Source organism: Cuculus canorus, chromosome 36 (genome assembly GCF_017976375.1).
Source record: "Cuculus canorus isolate bCucCan1 chromosome 36, bCucCan1.pri, whole genome shotgun sequence".
Taxonomy (NCBI): domain Eukaryota; kingdom Metazoa; phylum Chordata; class Aves; order Cuculiformes; family Cuculidae; genus Cuculus; species Cuculus canorus.
The window spans coordinates 167,230-179,290 of NC_071436.1; the positions used below are offsets into that span (position 1 = coordinate 167,230).

Genomic DNA, 12,061 nt, shown 5'->3' on the forward strand with positions numbered 1-12,061 from the left:
GAGAAGGGTTCCATGGAGGTGGGGATGGGTTCTACCAAGGGTTGGACCCATGGAGAAGGGTTCCATGGAGGTGGGGATGGGTTCTATCAAGGGTTAAACCCATGGAGAAGGGTTCCATGGAGGTGGGGATGGGTTCTACCAAGGGTTGGACCCATGGAGAAGGGTTCCATGGAGGTGGGGATGGGTTCTACCAAGGGTTGGACCCGTGGAGAAGGGTTCCATGGAGGTGGGGATGGGTTCTACCAAGGGTTGAACCCATGGAGAAGGGTTCCATGGAGGTGGGGATGGGTTCTACCAAGGGTTGGACCCATGGAGAAGGGTTCCATGGAGGTGGGGATGGGTTCTATCAAGGGTTGGACCCGTGGAGAAGGGTTCCATGGAGGTGGGGATGGGTTCTACCAAGGGTTGAACCCATGGAGAAGGGTTCCATGGAGGTGGGGATGGGTTCTATCAAGGGTTGGACCCATGGAGAAGGGTTCCATGGAGGTGGGGATGGGTTCTACCAAGGGTTGAACCCATGGAGAAGGGTTCCATGGAGGTGGGGATGGGTTCTACCAAGGGTTGGACCCATGGAGAAGGGTTCCATGGAGGTGGGGATGGGTTCTACCAAGGGTCGGACCCATGGAGAAGGGTTCCATGGAGGTGGGGATGGGTTCTATCAAGGGTTGGACCCATGGAGAAGGGTTCCATGGAGGTGGGGATGGGTTCTACCAAGGGTTGGACCCATGGAGAAGGGTTCCATGGAGGTGGGGATGGGTTCTACCAAGGGTTGGACCCATGGAGAAGGGTTCCATGGAGGTGGGGATGGGTTCTACCAAGGGTTGGACCCATGGAGAAGGGTTCCATGGAGGTGGGGATGGGTTCTACCAAGGGTTGAACCCATGGAGAAGGGTTCCATGGAGGTGGGGATGGGTTCTACCAAGGGTTGGACCCATGGAGAAGGGTTCCATGGAGGTGGGGATGGGTTCTATCAAGGGTTGGACCCATGGAGAAGGGTTCCATGGAGGTGGGGATGGGTTCTACCAAGGGTTGGACCCATGGAGAAGGGTTCCATGGAGGTGGGGATGGGTTCTACCAAGGGTTGGACCCATGGAGAAGGGTTCCATGGAGGTGGGGATGGGTTCTACCAAGGGTTGGACCCATGGAGAAGGGTTCCATGGAGGTGGGGATGGGTTCCACCAAGGGTTGGACCCATGGAGAAGGGTTCCATGGAGGTGGGGATGGGTTCTATCAAGGGTTGAACCCATAGAGAAGGGTTCCATGGAGGTGGGGATGGGTTCTATCAAGGGTTAAACCCATGGAGAAGGGTTCCATGGAGGTGGGGATGGGTTCTACCAAGGGTTGGACCCATGGAGAAGGGTTCCATGGAGGTGGGGATGGGTTCTATCAAGGGTTGGGTCATGGAGAAGGGTTCCATGGAGGTGGGGATGGGTTCTATCAAGGGTTGGACCCATGGAGAAGGGTTCCATGGAGGTGGGGATGGGTTCTACCAAGGGTTGGACCCATGGAGAAGGGTTCCATGGAGGTGGGGATGGGTTCTACCAAGGGTTAAACCCATGGAGAAGGGTTCCATGGAGGTGGGGATGGGTTCTATCAAGGGTTGGACCATAGAGAAGGGTTCCATGGAGGTGGGGATGGGTTCCACCAAGGGTTGAACCCATGGAGAAGGGTTCCATGGAGGGTGGAGAAGGTCCCCCCCGGGGATGTCCTCTCCTCAATGGTCTCCATCGTAGCTCCTCGTTCCCCACATCCGTTTCACCGTTCACATCGCGGCGCTGGCGCGGAAGTTCCTCCTCAACCCCGGCGGCGTCTTCGACCGGGTACTGGGAGAGACTGGGGGATACTGGGAGAGACTGGGAGGGACTGGGAGGGCACTGGGAGGGACTGGGAGGGACTGGGAGGGCACTGGGAGAGACTGGGAGAGACTGGGAGGGCACTGGGAGGGCACTGGGAGCACTGGGAGGCACTGGGAGGGGTACTGGGAGCACTGGGAGGCACTGGGAGATACTGGGGGGTTACTGGGAGGATTTGGGTGAATTTGTGGGAAATTGGGTGGATTTGGGGTTGATTTGGGTGCATTTTGGGTCGATTTTGGGTGTCTTTGGGTGCATTTTGAATGGCTTTGGGTCGATTTTGGGTCGATTTTAGATGTCTTTGGGTGTCTTTGGGTCGATTTTGGGTGTCTTTGTGTGGCTTTTGGATGACTTTGGGTGTCTTTGGATGTCTTTGTGTGGACTTTGGGTCAATTTTGGATGTCTTTGGGTCGATTTTGGATGGATTTGGGTACATTTTGGGTGTCTTTGGTCGATTTTGGGTCAATTTTGGGTGTCTTTGGGTGTCTTTGGGTGCATTTTGGGTCGATTTTGGGTCGATTTTGGGTCAATTTTGGGTCGATTTTGGATGTCTTTGGGTGCATTTTGGATGTCTTTGGATGTCCGATTTTGGGTCGATTTTGGGTGTCTTTGGGTCGATTTTGGGTCAATTTTGGGTCAATTTTGGGTCGATTTTAGATGTCTTTGGATGTCTTTGGGTGCACTTTGGGTTTCTTTGGGTGTCTTTGGGTGTCTTTGGGTCGATTTTGGGTGGATTTTGGGTGTCTTTGGGTGTCTTTGGGTGCATTTTGGGTGTCTTTGGGTGCATTTTGGGTCAATTTTGGGTGTCTTTGTGTGGACTTTGGGTCGATTTTGGGTGTCTTTGGGTCAATTTTGGGTCAATTTTGGGTCAATTTTGGGTCGATTTTAGATGTCCTTGGGTTTCTTTGGGTGCACTTTGGGTGTCTTTGGGTCGATTTTGGATGTCTTTGGGTGGATTTGAATGACTTTGGGTGCATTTTGGGTCGATTTTGGGTGTCTTTGGGTGCATTTTGGATGGTTTTGAGTGGATTTGGATGTCCTTGGGTGGCTTTGGGTCGATTTTGGGTCGATTTTGGATGACTTTGGGTCGATTTTGGATGACTTTGAGTGCATTTTGGATGTCTTTGGGTGTCTTTGGGTCGATTTTGGGTGTCTTTGGGTGTCTTTGGATGTCTTTGGGTGGATTTTGTGTCGATTTTGGGTATCTTTGGGTCAATTTTGGGTCGATTTTGGGTGTCTTTGGGTCGATTTTGGATATCTTTGGGTGCATTTTGGATGTCTTTGGGTGGATTTTGGGTCCATTTTGATGATTTTGGGTCAGTTTTGGATGTCTTTCGGTCAATTTTGGGTCAATTTTGGATGTCTTTGGGTGTCTTTGTTTCGATTTTGGGTGTCTTTGGGTGTCTTTGGGTGCATTTTGGGTCGATTTTGGGTGTCTTTGGATGTCTGATTTCGGTTCAATTTCGGTTCAATTTCGGTTCAATTTCGCTTCAATTTCGTTTCAATTTCGCTTCAATTTCGCTTCAATTTCGTTTCAATTTCGGTTCAATTTCGCTTCAATTTCGCTTCAATTTCGCTTCAATTTCGGTTCAATTTCGCTTCAATTTCGGTTCAATTTCGCTTCAATTTCGCTTCAATTTCGCTTCAATTTCGTTTCAATTTCGCTTCAATTTCGCTTCAATTTCGCTTCAATTTCGTTTCAATTTCGCTTCAATTTCGCTTCAATTTCGCTTCAATTTCGCTTCAATTTCAGTTCAATTTCGGTTCAATTTCGCTTCAATTTCGTTTCAATTTCGTTTCAATTTCGCTTCAATTTCGCTTCAATTTCGCTTCAATTTCGTTTCAATTTCGCTTCAATTTCGCTTCAATTTCGTTTCAATTTCGTTTCAATTTCGGTTCAATTTTGGTTCGATTTCGTGTCTCTTCGTGATTTTGGGTGTCTTTGGGTGCATTTTGGGTGTCTTTGGGTGTCTTTGGGTGTCTTTGGGTCAATTTTGGGTCGATTTTGGGTGTCTTTGTGTGTCTTTGGGTGCATTTTGAGTGTCTTTGGGTGTCTTTGTGTGGATTTTGGGTCGATTTTGGATGTCTTTGGGTCCATTTTGGGTCAATTTTGGGTCGATTTTGGGTGTCTTTGGGTGCATTTTGGATGTCTTTGGGTGTCTTTGTGTGGCTTTTGGATGTCTTTGGGTCGATTTTGGGTCGATTTTGGGTGTCTTTGGATGTCTTTGGATGTCTTTGGGTGCATTTTGGGTCGATTTTGGGTCGATTTTGGATGTCTTTGTGTGGATTTTGGGTGTCTTTGGGTGTCTTTGGGTGCATTTTGGGTGTCTTTGGGTCAATTTTGGGTCAATTTTGGGTGTCTTTGTGTGGACTTTGGGTCGATTTTGGGTGTCTTTGGGTCGATTTATGGTTCAATTTTGGGTGGATTTTGGGTCGATTTTGGATATCTTTGGGTGCATTTTGGGTGTCTTTGGATGTCTTTGGGTCGATTTTGGGTCAATTTTGGATGTCTTTGGGTGTCTTTGGATGACTTTGGGTACATTTTGGATGTCTTTGGGTCGATTTTGGGTCGATTTTGGGTGTCTTTGGGTCAATTTTGGATGTCTTCAGATGTCCGATTTTGGGTCAATTTTGGATGTCTTTGGGTCGATTTTGGTTCAATTTTGGGTCAATTTTGGTTCGATTTTGGGTCGATTTTGGGTCGATTTCAGGTGTCTTTGGGTCAATTTTGAGTGTCTTTGGATGGTTTTGGGTGCATTTTGGGTCGATTTTGGGTGTCTTTGGGTGCATTTTGGGTGTCTTTGTGTGGATTTGGATGACTTTGGGTCGATTTTGGGTCGATTTTGGGTCGATTTTGGATGTCTTTGGGTGTCTTTGGGTCGATTTTGGGTCGATTTTGGGTGTCTTTGGGTGGATTTTGGGTCGATTTTGGGTCAATTTTGGGTCAATTTTGGGTCAATTTTGGGTCGATTTTGGATGTCTTTGGGTCAATTTTGGGTGTCTTTGGATGTCCGATTTTGGGTCGATTTTGGATGTCTTTGTGTGGATTTTGGGTCAATTTTGGATGTCTTTGGGTGCACTTTGGGTGTCTTTAGGTGCATTTTGGATGACTTTGGGTCAATTTTGGGTGTCTTTGGATGTCTTTGGGTCAATTTTGGGTCGATTTTGGTTCAATTTTGGGTTGATTTTGGGTCAATTTTGGATGTCTTTGGGTGGATTTTGGGTCCATTTTGATGGTTTTGGGTCAGTTTTGGATGTCTTTCAGTCAATTTTGGGTCGATTTTGGATGTCTTTGGGTGCATTTTGGGTGTCTTTGGGTGTCTTTGTGTTGATTTTGGGTGTCTTTGGACATCTTTGGGTGTCTTTGGGTGCATTTTGGGTCGATTTTGGGTGTCTTTGGGTGCATTTTGGGTCGATTTTGGGTGTCTTTGGGTCGATTTTGGATGTCTTTGGATGTCTTTGGGTGCATTTTGGGTCGATTTTGGGTCCATTTTGGGTGTCTTTGGATCGATTTTGGGTCGATTTTGGATGTCTTTGTGTGGATTTTGGATGTCTTTGAGTGTCTTTGGATGTCTTTGGATGGATTTTGGGTGTCTTTGGGTGTCTTTGGGTCGATTTTGGGTCAATTTTGGGTCGATTTTAGATGTCTTTGGGTGTCTTTGGGTGCATTTTGGGTGTCTTTGGGTGCATTTTGGGTCGATTTTGGGTCGATTTTGGATGTCTTTGGGTGCATTTTCAGTGTCTTTGGGTGCATTTTGGATGTCTTTGGGTCGATTTTGAGTCGATTTTGGATGTCTTTGAGTGTCTTTGGATGTCTTTGGGTGCATTTTGGGTGTCTTTGGATGTCTTTGGGTCGATTTTGGGTGTCTTTGTGTGGCTTTTGGATGACTTTGGGTGTCTTTGGGTGCATTTTGGATGTCTTTGGGTCGATTTTGGGTGGATCTGAATGGTTTTGAATGGCTTTGGGTGGATTTTGGGTCGATTTTGGGTCGATTTTGGGTCGATTTTGGGTCGATTTTGGCTATCTTTGGGTGCATTTTGGGTGTCTTTGGATGTCTTTGGGTCGATTTTGGGTCGATTTTGGATGTCTTTGGGTCGATTTTGAGTCGATTTTGGATGTCTTTGAGTGTCTTTGGGTACATTTTGGATGACTTTGGGTCGATTTTGGATGTCTTTGTGTGGCTTTTGGATGACTTTGGGTGTCTTTGGATGTCTTTGGTCGATTTTGGGTCAATTTTGGATGTCTTTGGATGTCTTTGGGTGTCCTTTGGGTGTCTTCAGGTGTCTTTGGGTCGATTTTGGGTCGATTTTGGGTGTCTTTGTGTGGATTTTGGGTCGATTTTGGGTCAATTTTGGGTCAATTTTGGGTCAATTTTGGGTCGATTTTGGATGTCTTTGGGTCAATTTTGGGTGTCTTTGGATGTCCGATTTTGGGTCGATTTTGGATGTCTTTGTGTGGATTTTGGGTCAATTTTGGGTGTCTTTGGGTGCACTTTGGGTGTCTTTAGGTGCATTTTGGATGACTTTGGGTCAATTTTGGATGTCTTTGGATGTCTTTGGGTGTCTTTGGGTCGATTTTGGGTCGATTTTGGATGTCTTTGGGTCGATTTTGAGTCGATTTTGGATGTCTTTGTGTGCATTTTGGGTCGATTTTGGGTGTCTTTGGATGCATTTTGGATGTCTTTGGATGTCTTTGCGTGGCTTTTGGGTGTCTTTGGGTGTCTTTGGATGACTTTGTGTGGATTTTGGGTCGATTTTGGATGGATTTGGGTCAATTTTGGGTCAATTTTGGGTCAATTTTGGGTCAATTTTGGGTCGATTTTGGATGTCTTTGGGTCAATTTTGGGTGTCTTTGGATGTCTGATTTTGGGTCGATTTTGGATGTCTTTGTGTGGATTTTGGGTCAATTTTGGATGTCTTTGGGTGTCTTTGGGTCGATTTTGGGTGTCTTTGGGTGCACTTTGGGTGTCTTTGGGTGCATTTTGGATGACTTTGGGTCAATTTTGGATGTCTTTGGATGTCTTTGGGTGTCTTTGGGTCGATTTTGGGTCGATTTTGGGTATCTTTGGGTCGATTTTGGGTCGATTTTGGGTATCTTTGGGTCAATTTTGGGTCAATTTTGGGTATCTTTGGGTCGATTTTGGGTGTCTTTGGGTGCATTTTGGGTGTCTTTGTGTGTCCTTTGGTCGATTTTGGATGTCTTTGGATGTCCGATTTTGGTTCAATTTCGTTTCAATTTCGCTTCAATTTCGCTTCAATTTCGCTTCAATTTCGCTTCAATTTCGCTTCAATTTCGGTTCAATTTCGGTTCGATTTTGGTTCGATTTCGTGTCTCTTCGTGATTTTGGGTGTCTTTGGGTGTCTTTGGGTGCATTTTGGGTCGATTTTGGATGTCTTTGGGTGCATTTTGGATGTCTTTGGGTGTCTTTGGGTCGATTTTGAATGTCTTTGGGTGTCTTTGGATGGATTTGGGGTCCATTTTGGATGGTTTTGGGTCAGCTTTGGATGTCTTTGGGTCGATTTTGGGTCGATTTTGGGTGTCTTTGGGTCGATTTTGGGTCGATTTTGGATGTCTTTGTGTGCATTTTGGGTCGATTTTGGGTGTCTTTGTGTGCATTTTGGGTCGATTTTGGATGTCTTTGGGTGCATTTTGGGTCGATTTTGGATGTCTTTGGATGTCTTTGCGTGGCTTTTTGGTGTCTTTGGGGGCATTTTGGATGACTTTGGGTCGATTTTGGGTCAATTTTGGGTGTCTTTGGGTCGATTTTGGGTGTGTTTGTGTGGCTTTTGGATGACTTTGGATGTCTTTGGGTGCATTTTGGATGTCTTTGGATGTCTTTGTGTGCATTTTGGGTCGATTTTGGATGTCTTTGGATGTCCGATTTTGGGTCGATTTTGGATGTCTTTGGGTGCATTTTGGATGTCTTTGGGTCGATTTTGGATGGATTTGGGTCAATTTTGGGTCGATTTGGGGTCAATTTGGGGTCGTTTTTGGGTGTCTTTGGGTCAATTTCGGTTCCATTTCGTGTCCCTCCGTGCGGGCGTTGCCGTTGCCGTTGCCGTTGCCGGTGCGGCGCAGGCGGTGTCCCTGGGCCGCCGGGGGCTGCTGCGGTTGGTGTCGCGGGGGCTGCGGGCGCTGCCCTACGCCGCTCTCCTCCTCCCCCGCGACCTCCGGCGCCGCGGAGTCACCCACACCCCCGGCTACCACTTCGCCCGCGACGCCCACGACATCTGGGGCGCCATCCGCAGGTGGGGACCCCCCTCACCCCCCCTGCACCCCAAAATCAGCCCCGAGCCCCCCCAAATCCCCCCATTGCACCCCAAAATCAACCCTGATCCCCCCCAAATCCCCCCATTGCACCCCAAAATCAGCCCAGAGACCCCCCAAGTGCCCCTCATTGCACCCCAAAATCAGCCCTGATCCCCCCCAAATACCCCCATTGCACCCCAAAACCAACCCTGATCCCCCCCAAATCCCCCCATTGTACCCCAAAATCAACCCCGATCCCCCCCAAATCCCCCCATTGCACCCCAAAATCAGCCCGGAGACCCCCAAGTGCCCCCCATTGCACCCCAAAATCAGCTCGGAGACCCCCAAATCCCCCCATTGCACCCCAAGATCAACCCGGAGACCCCCAAGTGCCCCCATTGCACCCCAAGATCAGCCCGGAGACCCCCAAGTGCCCCCCATTGCACCCCAAAATCAACCCTGATCCCCCCCAAATCCCCCCATTGCACCCCAAGATCAACCCGGAGACCCCCAAGTGCCCCCCATTGCACCCCAAAATCAGCCCTGATCCCCCCCAAATCCCCCCATTGCACCCCAAAACCAGCCCTGATCCTCCCCAAATCCCCCCATTGCACCCCAAAATCAACCCTGATCCCCCCCAAATCCCCCCATTGCACCCCAAAACCAACCCTGATCCCCCCCCAAATCCCCCCATTGCACCCCAAAATCAGCCCTGATCCCCCCCAAATCCCCCCCTGCACCCCAAAATCAACCCGGAGACCCCCCAAATCCCCCCATTGCACCCCAAGATCAACCCGGAGACCCCCAAGTGCCCCCATTGCACCCCAAGATCAGCCCGGAGACCCCCAAATCCCCCCCATTGCACCCCAAAATCAACCCGAAGACCCCCAAGTGCCCCCATTGCACCCCAAGATCAGCCCGGAGACCCCCAAGTGCCCCCATTGCACCCCAAAACCAACCCTGATCCCCCCCAAATCCCCCCATTGCACCCCAAAATCAGCCCTGATCCCCCCCAAATCCCCCCCTGCACCCCAAAATCAACCCGGAGACCCCCAAGTGCCCCCATTGCACCCCAAAACCAACCCTGATCCCCCCCAAATCCCCCCCTGCACCCCAAAATCAACCCTGATCCCCCCCAAATCCCCCCATTGCACCCCAAGATCAGCCCTGACCCCCCCCAAATCCCACCCTGCACCCCAAAATCAGCCCGGAGACCTCCCTGCACCCCAAAACCAACCCGGAGACCCCCAAGTGCCCCCCATTGCACCCCAAAACCAACCCTGATCCCCCCCAAATCCCCCCATTGCACCCCAAAATCAGCCCTGATCCCCCCCAAATCCCCCCTGCACCCCAAAATCAGCCCGGAGACCCCCCCTGCACCCCAAAACCAACCCCGATCCCCCCCAAATCCCCCCCTGCACCCCAAAATCAACCCGGAGACCCCCCAAATCCCCCCATTGCACCCCAAGATCAGCCCTGATCCCCCCCAAATCCCCCCATTGCACCCCAAGATCAGCCCTGACCCCCCCCTGCACCCCAAAACCAACCCTGATCCCCCCCAAATCCCCCCATTGCACCCCAAGATCAGCCCGGAGACCCCTAAGTGCCCCCATTGCACCCCAAAACCAACCCTGATCCCCCCCAAATCCCCCCATTGCACCCCAAGATCAGCCCGGAGACCCCCAAGTGCCCCCCATTGCACCCCAAAATCAACCCTGATCCCCCCCAAATCCCCCCATTGCACCCCAAGATCAGCCCGGAGACCCCCAAGTGCCCCCCATTGCACCCCAAAATCAGCCCGGAGACCCCCAAGTGCCCCCCATTGCACCCCAAAATCAACCCTGATCCCCCCCAAATCCCCCCATTGCACCCCAAGATCAGCCCAGAGACCCCCAAGTGCCCCCCATTGCACCCCAAGATCAGCCCGGAGACCCCCAAGTGCCCCCCATTGCACCCCAAGATCAGCCCGGAGACCCCCAAGTGCCCCCCATTGCACCCCAAAACCAACCCTGATCCCCCCCAAATCCCCCCATTGCACCCCAAGATCAGCCCGGAGACCCCCAAATCCCCCCATTGCACCCCAAGATCAACCCTGATCCCCCCCAAATCCCCCCATTGTACCCCAAGATCAGCCTGGAGACCCCCATATCCCCCCATTGCACCCCAAAATCAGCCCTGATCCCCCCCAAATCCCCCCATTGCACCCCAAAATCAGCCCTGATCCCCCCCAAATCCCCCCATTGCACCCCAAAATCAGCCCGGAGACCCCCAAGTGCCCCCCATTGCACCCCAAGATCGGCCCGGAGACCCCCGAGTGCCCCCCATTGCACCCCAAGATCAGCCCGGAGCCCCCCAAGTGCCCCCATTGCACCCCAAGATCAGCCCGGAGACCCCCAAATCCCCCCATTGCACCCCAAAATCAGCCCTGATCCCCCCCAAATCCCCCCATTGCACCCCAAAATCAGCCCTGATCCCCCCCAAATCCCCCCATTGCACCCCAAAATCAGCCCAGAGACCCCCCAAGTGCCCCTCATTGCACCCCAAAATCAGCCCTGATCCCCCCCAAATACCCCCATTGCACCCCAAAACCAACCCTGATCCCCCCCAAATCCCCCCATTGCACCCCAAGATCAGCCCTGATCCCCCCCAAATCCCCCCATTGCACCCCAAAACCAACCCTGATCCCCCCCAAATCCCCCCATTGCACCCCAAAATCAGCCCAGAGACCCCCCAAGTGCCCCTCATTGCACCCCAAAATCAGCCCTGATCCCCCCCAAATACCCCCATTGCACCCCAAAACCAACCCTGATCCCCCCCCAAATCCCCCCATTGCACCCCAAAATCAACCCTGATCCCCCCCAAATCCCCCCCTGCACCCCAAAATCAGCCCTGATCCCCCCCAAGTGCCCCCATTGCACCCCAAAATCAGCCCTGATCCCCCCCAAATCCCCCCATTGCACCCCAAAACCAACCCTGATCCCCCCCAAATCCCCCCATTGCACCCCAAGATCAGCCCGGAGACCCCCAAGTGCCCCCATTGCACCCCAAGATCAGCCCGGAGACCCCCAAGTCCCCCCATTGCACCCCAAAACCAACCCTGATCCCCCCCAAATCCCCCCATTGCACCCCAAAATCAACCCAGAGACCCCCAAGTGCCCCCATTGCACCCCAAGATCAGCCCGGAGCCCCCCAAGTGCCCCCCATTGCACCCCAAAATCAGCCCGGAGACCCCCAAGTGCCCCCCATTGCACCCCAAAATCAGCCCGGAGACCCCCAAGTGCCCCCCATTGCACCCCAAAACCAGCCCTGATCCCCCCAAATCCCCCCCTGCACCCCAAAACCAACCCTGATCCCCCCCAAATCCCCCCATTGCACCCCAAAATCAGCCCTGATCCCCCCCAAATCCCCCATTGCACCCCAAGATCAGCCCAGAGACCCCCAAGTGCCCCCATTGCACCCCAAAATCAGCCCAGAGACCCCCAAGTGCCCCCCATTGCACCCCAAGATCAGCCCGGAGACCCCCAAGTGCCCCCATTGCACCCCAAAATCAGCCCAGAGACCCCCAAGTGCCCCCCATTGCACCCCAAAATCAGCCCGGAGACCCCCAAGTGCCCCCATTGCACCCCAAAATCAACCCGGAGACCCCCAAGTGCCCCCATTGCACCCCAAGATCAGCCCGGAGACCCCCAAGTGCCCCCATTGCACCCCAAAATCAGCCCGGAGACCCCCAAATCCCCCCATTGCACCCCAAAATCAACCCGGAGACCCCCAAGTGCCCCCATTGCACCCCAAGATCAGCCCGGAGACCCCCAAATCCCCCCATTGCACCCCAAAATCAGCCCTGATCCCCCCAAATCCCCCCATTGCACCCCAAAATCAGCCTGGAGACCCCCAAAATCCCCCCCTGCACCCCAAAATCAGCCCTGATCCCCCCCAAATCCCCCCATTGCACCCCAAG

General features: G+C 52.1%; 1 protein-coding gene across 1 annotated transcript in view; it reads left to right on the top strand.

Annotated features, from left to right (window-relative positions):
* LOC128849954 (dentin sialophosphoprotein-like) overlaps nt 1-12,061 on the top strand; it is a 51,872-nt gene that overhangs the window by 27,786 nt on the left and 12,025 nt on the right. The window contains exons 10-11 of the mRNA XM_054052695.1: nt 1,734-1,820; nt 7,933-8,102. Of these exons, the coding sequence (XP_053908670.1) occupies nt 1,734-1,820; nt 7,933-8,102 (257 nt within the window). The remainder of the gene's footprint in view (nt 1-1,733; nt 1,821-7,932; nt 8,103-12,061) is intronic.